Below are 13466 nucleotides of genomic sequence, written 5' to 3'. Positions count from 1 at the left end.
CTGAGGTTACTAGACAAAACTGTTTCTGTTATTGTTGTGTGTTGTCCCTGAATCACAGAAAGAGGGAGTAATTGTCTCTTCCCTCCACTCCCAAATTCCCCTTAAAGCCGCCATTAAAACAATCACTAGAGATAACTGGTGCAAGATGTTCCTACAGCCATTGACAAAGCTATGGATTGCTGGTTTGCTTGTCTGGTCTTCCCAAGGTACCCCTTCTGAATGCAGAAGGTCATGTCCTCAAAGTAAGCTGTTTTTCTTGGAGAACCAAAAAGCTGTCCTCATCAGACTACTGAAGAATTCATTGCATTGAGGTTTGGACCAGAGATGTCAAGAAAATCCCTTAATTTACATCTAAATACACCTAGCATTCATTTCTTTTCCTTCTGCTCTGAAAGTAACACCATGAAGTACTATGAGAAAGAGTGGAGAAGAGGGTATATAATTCTGGACGTCAAACCATTAGATTCTCCTGCTATAATTGAATATGCCTCAGCCACACTAGTTGACTCCTGTGTGAAGTAGAGACTCCTGTCACGTATGGGTGTTTTTAACACAATGCATGAGGAAGAAAGGGAACTACAGTAGATTGAAAAATACATCTTGACACTAAGGCAGGAGGAAGAAATGGACTTGGATTTCATTTTGAGATGGTATACGTAGACTGGGGAGAAAAGGAAAAAAGAATTATTAAGTCTGTGTTCAAGGCAGAGCCTGCTCCCTGGGGAACGTTTTGTGCACAAGGGATGAGAAAAACATTTAAGAGGAAATAAAATATTGGCAGCTAAACATTGTCTTTCTAGCCTCAGCTTCTCTTCTAGATGGAGATATTTTCCAGTAACTGATTTAATCAAGAGAAACTCTTCCTCCCACTTGTCTTTCCCTTTGGACTTGCTAAGCCTTATTGTACTTGAGATCTCACAGCTCTTTTTCTGTTCTGAGAATAACTTTGTTTTCCTACATGTATTGCATCCCTTCTGTCTTCTCCCCTCCTGCATCTGAATTCTGATATTCCACAGGTGGCTGAAAAAACAACACTAAACTCTGTTCCTTTCTGTGTGCAACATCCTAGCCATTACATGTTTTATATATTGATGTTGGTGGCACAAAAGTGATGCTGGCCATTGAACACAAGAAAGATGAAGTAATGTTTTGTTGTGTGATCCAAGAAAGCATTCCAAAAATGTTTTTATCTAAGTTTAGATCTCTGGCAGACGGTGAGGTGCTGTGCCACATTGAAAGCCTTCTCAGTTGCATGGATGATATATTTACTGGAGATGCAAAACCAGGACTCTCATATGAAAGTGACAGTGCAAGGAAGACTTACTCCAATGAGCTTTTTATGTGTAGCCTTGTTGAGCTAACCTTACCTAAGATATGGCTTTATTTGGCAGAAAAGAGGCATGGACTGCTGCAGTATCAGATGTAGGGACATTTCAAGGAGACTGGTGTATGCTTTGTAAAGATAACAGGAAATTTCCTAACTAGAATACAAAATACACCTCCCTCTCCTCACTTTTAATTCACATGTATTACTAAATGTTATGCTGTAAACAAGGTTAGACTGAGAGGCAGTTTCTTTACAAGCTGCAAAAGTTGGGGCTATAAATATGATCATAAAAATATACAGCTCAATATATTGTATGGATAAACTGGGAATAGAATTTTTAAAATCTGTTTTTGATACAAGGCTAAATACAACCAGATCCAGCCATAATGTGAATAGTAATTTAGATGGGAACTACAGAGCCATGAAGCTATGATGATGGGTGTCCTGTTACCAGGAATGCATACAGCAGTACTTGTGGAAGCCTAGCGGGGTTCAGTGTCCAAATACTGTCTGCTGAATTCGTTCCTGGCTGAAGAGCAAGGGCTAGATCTGCTGAGGAGCATTGCTTGGCACTGATGTCCAAGAGGTTGTTTTATGTGTGCATATCAGCTTTGGTCCCTGTAAAGGCATAAAATGCATGTCTAAAGCCAGATGAATGGTTTTCAAAATGTAGCAGCACATGTATTATATGAAGCAGTTGGCTTGACTAAAGATATCTACTTTCCTTTAAAATAATCAGAGCTAGGTAGAAAACTGTTGATTCATCCTACAGGGACTTTCAAAGTGCCACCCTCTCCTGCTCTTCCGTCCTGAGGGCAAAGTAATATCTTCAAAAGATAAATCCTCCCACAAGCCCAGACTAATGCCTTGGCTGAGGCCAAGACCTGAGTGCCCTAGGGAACCAGGAGAAAGCATTGAACCCCAAGGCTACCCTGGTGGCTGTTCTCTTCACTTTGCCTTATGCACAGTTCATAAAGGCTAATTACCCCAAATTCTCTGAGTCAACGGGCAGTTCCCATCACCCATGTTTCAGAACTGGACCCTCTGCTGATCAGATTAAGCACTTAGAGCTTTCCCTCCTAACCTAGTTAGCAGCTGCTGATCCAGTTGATCTACTTTGGGTAAAAATTCAGGTGCTCATTGAAACAAACATGTGATCTGGGATCTGCCACATGTCAGACAAGAGCCCTGGTGTTTGAAGAGTTGACTGTTTGCAATAGTTGATCTTCATAAGTTGACCAGGCTTGACCAGGCCTGGTCCCTGCAACGATGAGTCTTGGATTCTGATGGATGGCCTAGCTGGAATGTGAACCTGAGCTTACACCATGCCCTGTGTAGTCTGCACTGGGGGAAAGGGTCACATGGGTCAGTGCTTTTTTCTCCTTTTTTACCATTCCCATGACATAAGAAAGCTTTCCCTGATGTGAGAGGGATTATCTGTGTGATTGCCAAGGGCTCAGGAAGGCAGGGCTTTGGGACCAGGGCTGGAGGAGAGCTTACAAATCTATTTTATTGATATTTCACTTTTCTTACTTCAAAATTTTTTCTCAAAGGAAGTTTCATATTTGAAATTTTCTGATAAATCCCCTATCAGTTTCATGACTAAATGATATTTTTGCAGTAATTAGGTATCCTAGCCTGTATTACCACAATGTAATATTCCATACCAGGGAATTATTTTAATTAACTTCATTGATAAAAATCTATCTATAGGCCAAACCTTGCTTGACTTTCTTTCACTTACATAAATTCATCCAGCAGTGTTTTTTCTTTTGTCTTCCTTCTCTTTCATCTCATTTATTCCTTCCCTCGTCCGTAGAAATAAGTAAACCAAGTCTGCGAGCTTCTCTGGAAAAAGCCTGTCTCTTCTCCCTTTGTATAGTCTGTCACAATGAAAACTTGATCCCTGAACAGCATTTTGAAGTGTCTGTGTGCTCTAAGTGTCTGCATACTCAAATTCTGTTTTTTAATTATAAAGAAGAAGGACTGTGGGATACAAGTGTTACAGCGATTTTGCCTCTGACGTAAGCAAACTGGCATTCTGCAAGAGCATAGAGATCTACACCATGGAAAGGAGAACACAAATATTATATTTTAGCAGACTCCATGGTGAACAAAGGACTGTTGCAAACCTAAGTCTGTTTGGAGCACTCATGCTGACAGAAGCAGTAATTGCAACTACTAGTTCAGAGTAGAAAGGAGATATTACACAACTCTTTTGTGCCTGCTTGGGAAGAAAATAAAACCATCTAAAATCTGATCTCCCTTAATAACTTTTCCAATGATGACTCATTTTTTCTACCTGTTTGATGAAGCTCATGATTTACATCACCTGTTTGGTGTTAGGACAGCTTTGAATTCAAAACAAGGATTAGATTTTTTATTTCTAGATCCAGTAATTCATGTCTTTAGAGAGCAGCTCAATTAAATGAAAGACTCCTGGATCTTGAGGCAAGATGACAAATACCAGTCTTAATTCAAATTTCAGTTTTATCTCTTGGTTCAATCTGATTGAAACAGTCCTCATACTCACATATATGGCTTTTGTTTCTTCAGCTTAACAGATGAACATTTTGATTGACAACATAAGCACACCCATAACCTATTTACCTGTAAGTTCATCGTTGGGCCAGGAGCCGAGCTGGCAGGCTTTGCATGTGTATTCATCAAAGACATATTCATTCTCTTTACAAGGGGTGCATGTCCAACAGCAACTGACTTCTCCTTTACGGATCACCTGAGACAAAAATCAACATTTGGTTTAGCAACACAAATATACATTCGTGCTACCCCTGTTGCTAATTTGATTTCATTTTTTTATTTTTTTGAGAGATTTTTTTTTAAATTTTATTTTAAAGATAACTCCTTTTCATGATATGTTTGCTTATCCAAAACCATGACCCAAGTTCTCAGTTTTCATACCATGTACGTACCAGTAGAAAAAAAACATCAACTGAACAAAAGTATAGATGGGGTTACAGAACCACAACCTGTGATTTTTCCCTCTCTTTGAAGAAAATAAGTAAAATTCAAAATTTCATAGATGTCGATGTGCAAACAGAAACCAATGCATGATACTCAAGACGTATAACTCACTCCATTGTGGTCAATACAGGGAATCATGTCAGCAACATTATTTAACAGAATCACAGAATGGTTGAGGTTGGAAGGGCTCTCTGGAGGCTGTCTGGTCCAACTTGTCCTGCTCAGGCAGGTATACCCAGAGCAGGTGGCCCAGGACTTCAAAAGCCCATGGGGTTTTCCAAGGGGGGAGACTCCACAAACCTCTGGACAACCTGTGCCAGTGCTCTGTCACCCCCACAGAACACAAATGCTTCCTTATGTCTTGTGTTCTTGTCTGTACCCATTGCCTCTTGTCCTGCGACTGGGCACCACTGAGAAGAGCTTGAGCATTCATTACCCAAAGATTTTTGGGTGGTTATTTTTCATCCAGTTGTGAGTAATTTGCTAAAACAGATTTTTTCCAAACATTAAACTGAGCATCCTCTTCCAGAATCATTTAGATTACTGCATTTCTAATTAACATTTAGGAGTGAGAATGTTATCTTCATCCATTTTAACATCTGACCTGATTTCTTGTTTTATAATTTGCTACCAAATGATATTGCATACTCATGATTGAGATGCAGATTTTTCAAGATCCTTATTTATCATCTCTGGGCATTGAAAACATCTGTGCTTCTTGTCAATATGTCTTTCTTTTGAAAGAAAAGTATTCCCAGTCTCTCTGTTCTTTCCAAACAATTTATAAACAAATAGTTCCAATTATAGCATAAGAAGTAGGTTGACTTACATTTTGGGTGGCTGGTTTTTTAATGATTAATTTAGAAGGGGACTTCAAAACCAAATGTCTTTTTATAACAATTTCAATAAAGGAAATACAAAGGAGTGTAACTGAAAAGTACTGTATTGCTCATATTGCTTTTTACAATGCAGCAGTGAAAAAACGTTTAATTTGCATCTCTTCATCAGCAACATGAGGACTTGAAAACTACAATTTGGGGTTTTGTTTTTAAAACTGTAGAGCATGAAAAGAGGTAAAAATCACCTGAATAGCTAAACTTGGAGAAAAGCCGCAAGAGCATAAATGATTTGTTCTATAAGGGTTTAGACTACAGCTACTTGCAAAGCAGCATATTGGTCCTCCAGAAAAATTCACATCTTTGGATTTGTTCTAGTTCAAAATGAAAGAAAAAGCCAAAAATGTGATTTTTTAAAATATATTGTGTTCAGGAAAATAATTTTTCAGAAAACTTGTACTAATTTTTAGACATATTTTGGTAAAATATGCATTATAAAAATCATCATTTTACACTGTCTGATACACTCAAGAAAGTGAAATGTCAAAATAGAAACCATAGGGTATTATTAAAACAATTTAATCAAAACAATTCATTTACGGTTTTCTATTAAACTTTTCAACAAACCAACTTCTTCTTAAATTTCTTCTAAAAGACTTAGAATTTGACAAATCTGACAGAAAACTAGTACACTGAGTATTTTTTTTCCCAGCACTAACTGTGATTATGTATCTTTCTCTAGGAATTAAAAAAATTGTTCTCAACCACTCAGAATCATGTCAGATATTTTGTATATAATCATTTAGCCAACTACTTCTTCGTCCTTTTATTGGTCATTTCTTGAACATTTTTGTGTTTTTTTAACAATAAAACAATCTTTTCTGTCCCTTAAGAAAAATAAAATACAAAAAAAAAATAGTTCACCCTCTTCTTCTCATTGTCTAATTCTTTGAACCTGTACTTATTCGAATAATTGTATGTCTTTGCATTATTTCAAATGTATAGAGTTAGGTTGTGTTTGGATTTTATCCTGTCTTGCAGATGGATATACCAAATACTGCTGAGTAAGAGCATATTATTGCACGAAACTTTCAAATTCCTCCATAATAACTTGGTCCCACATGATTCTGTAGGAAAACCACCATGGAGTTACTCAAGGTCAAGCTTTCCCCACCATCTGTGAAGGCCATAAAGATAAAGGACTGTAACATAAACTTTGAGATTTATAGTCAACAGCGTAAAGCAGAGAATAAAGAAAACTTCAGATACAGGACTTCAAGTATATGTATAATGCAATATATGCATATGTGTGATGAACTGCCTTGACAGGGAAGAATCCTCCTGGGAGTTTCCTTGAAAGCATAAGCAGAAGGTGGAAGGAACCTTAATGAAGGTTAATGAAGACACTTCCCATCAACTGAGCTGTGGAAACATTGTAGAGGATCTCAGAGCCATCCTGTTCTGAAATAATATCTGTTTGTCCATATCTATCCTCTCAAATATGTCTTTGTAGCTGGAGCAGGCTAGCATGCTGTAAAATTGTGATTAATTACTGTGGGTGTAATTCATCCCACTTTCCTTTATGTGTCTGCTGAAAGTGTGTTCTTATCTGAACCAACTGTCCCAGCTGGACAGTGAAAAGAAATAAGTGCTTCTATATCAAGATTCATCTTATCTATTTTTAAATCCTAACTGAGAATGAGAGGACTCCTGATCTTGAAAAATCTACGTATTTCCGCTGACTATAAAGAAAGTTTGAAAATCTCATATAACTTTATATGCATGCACTGGAGACACATGCATTTAATCTGATGAAACTCGTTTACTGACTGCCAAAGACCAGCTAGTGAATAAATCATGGTAACTGTCCTAAAACTGTACAAGACTGAGAAGAGTTTCACCCTCTGTGTTGCAGAGCATGGTCAGCCTCCCATCAGCCCCTGCTCATCTTCCAGTGAAATGTCAGAAATTAAAATTGCCTTCCCCCCCGCCCCAGTCTTAGCCACATTTTTGTCCCTACTCATCCCTTCAGTTCATGAATTTTCTTGTAAATGTCTGCAAGGTAAGCCAAGGACTTGCAGCATTTTTAGATCATTAGTGTCACAGGATGCTCAAGAATAACAGAGTACCATTAACATATGACAGATTTGTGCACCCCTACTCCTTACACCAACAAGGAAAGGGAGGAAGGAAAAATCTAAAACCTAAGGAAGAAAGGAAATGATAAAACAGGTATGATTAAAAAAAAAAAAAAGTTACTAAAATTTACTTACTTTTGCTGTAGTTCTAAGTAGCAGTAGTTACTGATGTTCTCTGAAGATACCACAGATTCAAGGTCTGAGTAATAATGTCCCAGTTTAGGTGCCTATGTCTAGCACTGAATTAGTAGCAATTATTATTTATGAATTACCTGCAATTGTACTGACAAATCCCAGTCAGGGATTTGCACTCTGCTGAATCAGATATTAATAAAATACTAAACAAAATAAAAGAAAATAAAACAAAAAAGCAAAACCTGCTCTAAAGCATTTGGAATAAAAGTGTAAAAAAGGTAACAGTTCATAGATGTAGGAGTACAAGAAAATAGCAATTCATGAAAACAGTGAGATGACTATGATCCGAGTAAAAACCATATACATAAGTTTGTACACTTTAATTAAGATAGATGATACTGTCTCCATGCAAGAGTCAGGAAAATCTTGTTTTCAAATTTCATGGCTATGCATACAACTGAAATAAATGAAGAAAATATTTACCTTTATCTGGCCTTTTTCACAGGGTTCACTGCACACAGATCTGATGATATTATTTTTCTCTGACCATATTTCATCATCATCCATTTTCAGCTCACCATTGTCCCAGCTGCCAACATTGATATAATCAAAGTAGTCTTTGCCCATTTTCTTAAAATTCATGATTTCGTATCTTTGGAAACACAAAGGGAAAATAAGCTGAGTGCATCATCTGATCTAGTGAGAGATGTCTCTGCCCATGGCAGGGGTGTTGGATTAGATGTTCTTTTAAAGGTGCATTCTAACCCAAACCATTCTCTGATTTTATGATCACAAAACATTTCACGTTAAAGTAACACCATACAGTCAACATCAAGCTCATTAAAAGTAAATGAAAAATTTCCAGCATTATGCTTGTCCTTGAGGTTCTCCCTGTATATATATACACATATATTTTCTTTTCTGATCTCACCATCTTTCTTTTCCTTTGCATTTTAACTTGTTTTCTTCTGAGACCCTGAAAATTCACTGAACCCTCAGAGGCTAAATGACTGAGCTCTTTAGACTGTTTATTTTTTAAAGGAAAACAATGAAACAAGACAAGATTCACACTCTCTAACTTTAGGCATTGAAATGTACTAAGTAGGGAACCTCAGCTATTCTAGGTCCCTTTTATAGCAGATGCAGAGAAATCTAAACACATGATGGTGATTCCCAATACCAAATGCTCCTCACTGTCTGCAAGTGCCCATTTAGCTGTTGAGATTAAGCCAGGTAAGTGAGATAGAAGCAGTCTAGACCTGCAGAATGAAAAGACTTCGACTGCATAATGCAATTTGGTGTGATACCTGGAGAGGTATCAGGCATCATCCATCAGGCACAGACTCCAGGACTCTGGGACTTGCTGGAGTCTTCAGGGAGACCCGACCAAGAGGCACTGCTTCCTTATTTCTTTTTTTCTTTCACAGCATTGTAGCATCAAATGCTATTATCATCCATCCACACAACCCACTTCACGTTTAAATAATACCTCAGTGATCAGAACATGTTTAATTCCTCATAGAATACAGTATGGAAGGGAAAGACTATTCATACCTGAGTTCTAGGCTGCTTCTGGGTAAGACCTTTTTGACCTTTATTAACACAAGTGTTAACAGTACAGCCAAAGCTGATCCCAGTGTTCAGGTTCACATTTCTCCGTCTCCCTCTTCCTCTTACTTTCTTATTAGCTCCCACAGGGTCCTAAAGAAAGTCTGTGGAGCAGCCTAGGATTCACCAGCCTCCTACTAACATGCTGAACACCAGGCCACCTTTCTGCCGTACAGGTCAGTTCTTTTGGCACTTATTTGTAATTCATGCTTAGACAGTTGGGCAGTTCCTGAAGTAATGACGTTATCTGTTCTTTACTTCCTTTTCAGTGAATTCTGCAGTAATCACACTAAGCAACATTATACTCACTGATGAAAAATAAACAAACAATATAGACAGAAAATGAATATGAATGCCATCATAGGCCTATAAAACCTGGATGAATCATAAGCGAGGAGCCTATGTTTTCCTGGCAGCAGGCAAAAAAATTAGTCCCCAGGAGAAAGCATATTGACTGAGCTGGATTAAAAGTGATATTGTCAGAGTACACATTATGAAGCCCAATGTACAGATAATGAAAAGAACCAACCCATTAAATCATACAGTCTCTTAAATAAGGTACTGAAGGATCTCTTATAAGTTTTGAGGTAACGGTTTTGAGGCTGGCAAGCAGTAATCATGCTATAACATCAATATTTTTCCCAGGCTGACATAGTGCATATATACAGTAAAACTCTTCTGAGTAAAACTCTTCTTCTTCTCCATCCATGGATCTTAGAATGCTTTAAACAAAGAGATAAAGTCCAACTGCCTCAGTGGAGAAACTATGTGAGGGAGTCAATGCCAAAGTCACACACAGGTCAGGATCAGGACTGCAAGCAACCTGTGAAAGAAAATGGAAGTGGAGCCTGACTGAATGGGCGATATGTTGTTACCCATATCATGAGAGTTTTGAATCTTTCCAAAACAAGAAGAAATGAAAGATAACACAGCTAGGAAGAGAAAAATATGATTATCCTAGATTTAGAGTATCTTACTTTCTATCCTGTACAAAGAAGTGTCTGCAGCCTTGAGACTCAGCTACCTTGTGAAAGTTAGAGAAGTGAATACCAAGCTGACACAAACTAATATATTTCAGATAATGCATACACAAACCCAAATAAACAGGTTGATTTTATACATTTAAAAACTTTTTTTTTTTTTTTCCTGAGGTTCACAGACACAGTTTGTTCAAGGATAAACAGACTAACTCAAAAGTTAGCCCAAAATCCCTTGTGGGGTCTTTATTCAGCATTGTCAGGACATCAAAACACTCCTCTGAGGGTTGCGTTGTTAAAGCTGTCAATTCAGAGTTTTATGGGCAGATGAACAAAAGTACTGCCAATGCTCATCAGACCACAGGAACTAAAATAATTATCCCTCCACTAGCTGCAAAGTAGTTCCATGCATACATCCCAGGGGGAATACTGGAAAGAAACCTGACAAATTAAATAAACCTATTGCCTCAATGTGTAGTGTCTCTCACAAGACCTCTGACAAGAACAGTGCCGGTGGACTGATAGTAATAGCCAGACTCAGGAAGTCCATTTCTACAGTGGAAGTTCATGAATCACTGGTTCCCTGGATCTTTCTTGAGTTACCGCAGGGACAGTTTATCACTTTAGGACAGGAGAGACCAGATGGTGCAATAACACATTTCCAGCAGTACCCTAATCGCAGTACAAAACACTTGTTTCAAATCAGAAGTGCCACAAAGTTGCTGAGAATCCCTATCCTGTTGGTAGCAAAACCAAAATATTAGTATCTTGTTTTTCTTGTCTTTTCTTGCCTTTTCAATTTTTTCTTTGGAATTTCCATAGTAGTTACATGTAGTTGTTATTTCCCCAAGAAATCATAGATGTTGCTTTTTTTGTTATTATTTTTTTTCCCATGCCTTCTATCCCTCCTAAAGCAAGCTCTCCACCAGACTATCTATCTGTTTAAGCTCAGCATATAGATAAAGGATTTTGGAATAGGGCCAGGACTGGAAGCATCTTGTGAGATTAATCATCTGATGTATAGTATCAAAACCCTTTTGCTATAAATTGAAATCCCAAGCTATCTAGGTCAGAAAGGCCTTTTATGTTGTGTTTCCCTGCTTAACACCAGCACCACATATCAGCTGCGAGGATTTAAATTTCTGTTTAACAAAGTGAAGATGCAGATATCAACAAAAGTGAACAGGGTACATGAGTCATTCCAGTACAACTGCACCCTCTCCCAGCTGTTGCACATAGTATTTGACAGTGCTCAAATGATTAGAAACTACTAAAACCTGGGAATTAAAGATGGTGCTTACTACAAACCCTTCTTAAACACTAAACAGTAAATTTTTACTCAGTGTTGGCTAATTTAAGCACATAGTCTGGATTTAATCACATGACGATTTTAGGAGAAGAGGGAACAAAGACCCATATTTCTAAAATGACCAAGTTCTGAGTACATTTTTCCCCTCACACATTTAATTAGTTTGAGTAGACAGAGCACTACTGTATCTCACACACACGGAGGACCCATGCTCTACAGTGAAACACTGATGCTCTACAGTGCCTTGAGCAAATAACTATACAGAATATGATTCCTTCATCGTGTTCCTTAGAATTTAATATTGAATATAAAGAGACAAAAGACATTCAGTTAAATTCCTTGCAACAAATGGAATTAGTGTTATTGTTAAGCATGCCTACATGAGGAAAAGGTAACAATATAGGTCTCTTTGAAAAATGTAGATGTTGTCATTGGTGTATGGTGTTACATGTCATTTGTTTGCTGAAGTCTTCAGTCTTTCTGCAAGAAATGAGTGAAAAAGAGATAGGAATAAGGTAGGATGCAATCCACTGCATCCAAACATCACTAAATTCAAATGGGAATCTTTTAAGAAAAGTCTTTTTAAAATATTATATCAGAAAAATCCAGACTGAGCACTTTTCTTCAGAATTCAGCTATTGGTAAAAATAGAAATGTTTAAAGGAAGACAGCCTTGCTCACCAAAACAGTGCTGAAAATAAATTTCCATCCAAATTTTTCCTGGATTTCTGCCAGTTTGTGTTTGAGTTCTCCTGCCAGCTCATGGTGCAGTTCCTTAGAGTCTGAGTACGAAGATTTCTGAAATATGTGTCTCCAGAGAACTAGTTAAAGCAGACTGTTTTGTAGGTGGCTGGCCTGCTGTCTTTTGGGGAAAATGCTGACATTACAGTTTTTTCAAATAAAATGGGGAAAAAAAATCTGAAATTGCAGAAAACTTTTGAAATATTGCAATATTGTGACCAATAGAATTTCCTTTTCCTGCCCAACATTACACTGGAGTTAATGATTTTGTCTTAATTCACATTACTGAGAGAATACAGAATTTAAATAATGAATACACAGCATAAACAGTTTTCCCGCTAGTCATCTGTTTACATAGCGTCAGCACATAGATATTTAAAACTTTCCCAATAAAGCAGACAGAAAGGGCTGCTTCAATCAAACTGGAATAAATGTAGTGAATGAGGCAGAAATCAATCCACTGAACTGTAAGGATAAATATATATACTTTGAATGCTATCATACTTGCTGTTCATCTTCTGACAGTTCAGTAGGCAGAAACCTAGGAAAAAAATCTCATTACTATTCTGAATATGCACTTCTATATGGACACTGCATGTATGTCATAAACAAACAAACAAACAAAACTCTCAGATATTTAAATTATCCACAAAATGAGCTTTGTTTAAATTCACTTTAGTTTATATCACCACAATATGAATTAATAGCTTAATCTGTTATGCAAGTGTTTGTTATGACTTTATTTGGAAGGTGATGAAGTAATTGTGCCAGCAGCGTGCCCTGGCAGCCAGGACGGCCAACCGTATCCTGGGATGCATCAAGCACGGCATTGCTAGTCGGTCAAGGGAAGTGATTGTCCCGCTCTACTCTGCGCTGGTGCGGCCTCACCTCGAGTACTGTGTGCAGTTCTGGGCACCACAGTACAAAAAGGACATTAAACTGTTGGAGAGTGTCCGCAGGAGGGCGACGAAGATGGTGAAGGGCCTAGAGGGGAAGACATACGAGGAGCGGCTGAGGTCACTGGGCCTGTTCAGCCTGGAGAAGAGGAGGCTGAGGGGGGACCTCATCACAGTCTACAACTTCCTCACAAGGAGGAGTGGAGAGGCAGGTGACCTATTCTCCGTTATCACCAGTGACAGGACCCGTGGGAACGGTGTCAAGCTGAGGCACGGGAAGTTTAGGCTGGACATCAGGAAGAGGTTCTTCACTGAAAGGGTGGTTGCACACTGGAACAGGCTCCCCCGTGAAGTAGTCACTGCACCAAGCCTGTCTGAATTTAAGAAGTGATTGGACTGTGCGCTTAGTCACATGGTCTAAACTTTTGGGCAGACCTGTGCGGTGCCAGGAGTTGGACTTGATGATCCTTATGGGTCCCTTCCAACTCAGGATATTCTATGATTCTATGATTCT

General features: G+C 38.2%; 2 protein-coding genes across 4 annotated transcripts in view; both read right to left on the bottom strand.

Moving 5' to 3' along the window:
• The window catches only part of CTSC (cathepsin C), a 770970-nt gene that overhangs the window by 113159 nt on the left and 644345 nt on the right, over positions 1-13466 (bottom strand). The gene's annotated exons all lie outside the window — the stretch shown is intronic.
• GRM5 (glutamate metabotropic receptor 5) overlaps positions 1-13466 on the bottom strand; it is a 278573-nt gene that overhangs the window by 34768 nt on the left and 230339 nt on the right. For all 3 annotated transcript variants that reach the window (XM_035542529.1, XM_035542530.1, XM_035542532.1), the window contains exons 5-6: positions 7905-8073; positions 3938-4064 (exon numbers count right to left, since the gene is read on the bottom strand). In XM_035542529.1, the coding sequence (XP_035398422.1) occupies positions 3938-4064; positions 7905-8073 (296 nt within the window). The remainder of the gene's footprint in view (positions 1-3937; positions 4065-7904; positions 8074-13466) is intronic.

The sequence above is a fragment of the Cygnus atratus genome, chromosome 1 (genome assembly GCF_013377495.2).
Source record: "Cygnus atratus isolate AKBS03 ecotype Queensland, Australia chromosome 1, CAtr_DNAZoo_HiC_assembly, whole genome shotgun sequence".
NCBI lineage: Eukaryota > Metazoa > Chordata > Aves > Anseriformes > Anatidae > Cygnus > Cygnus atratus.
This window is presented reverse-complemented; position numbering and strand designations above follow the sequence as displayed.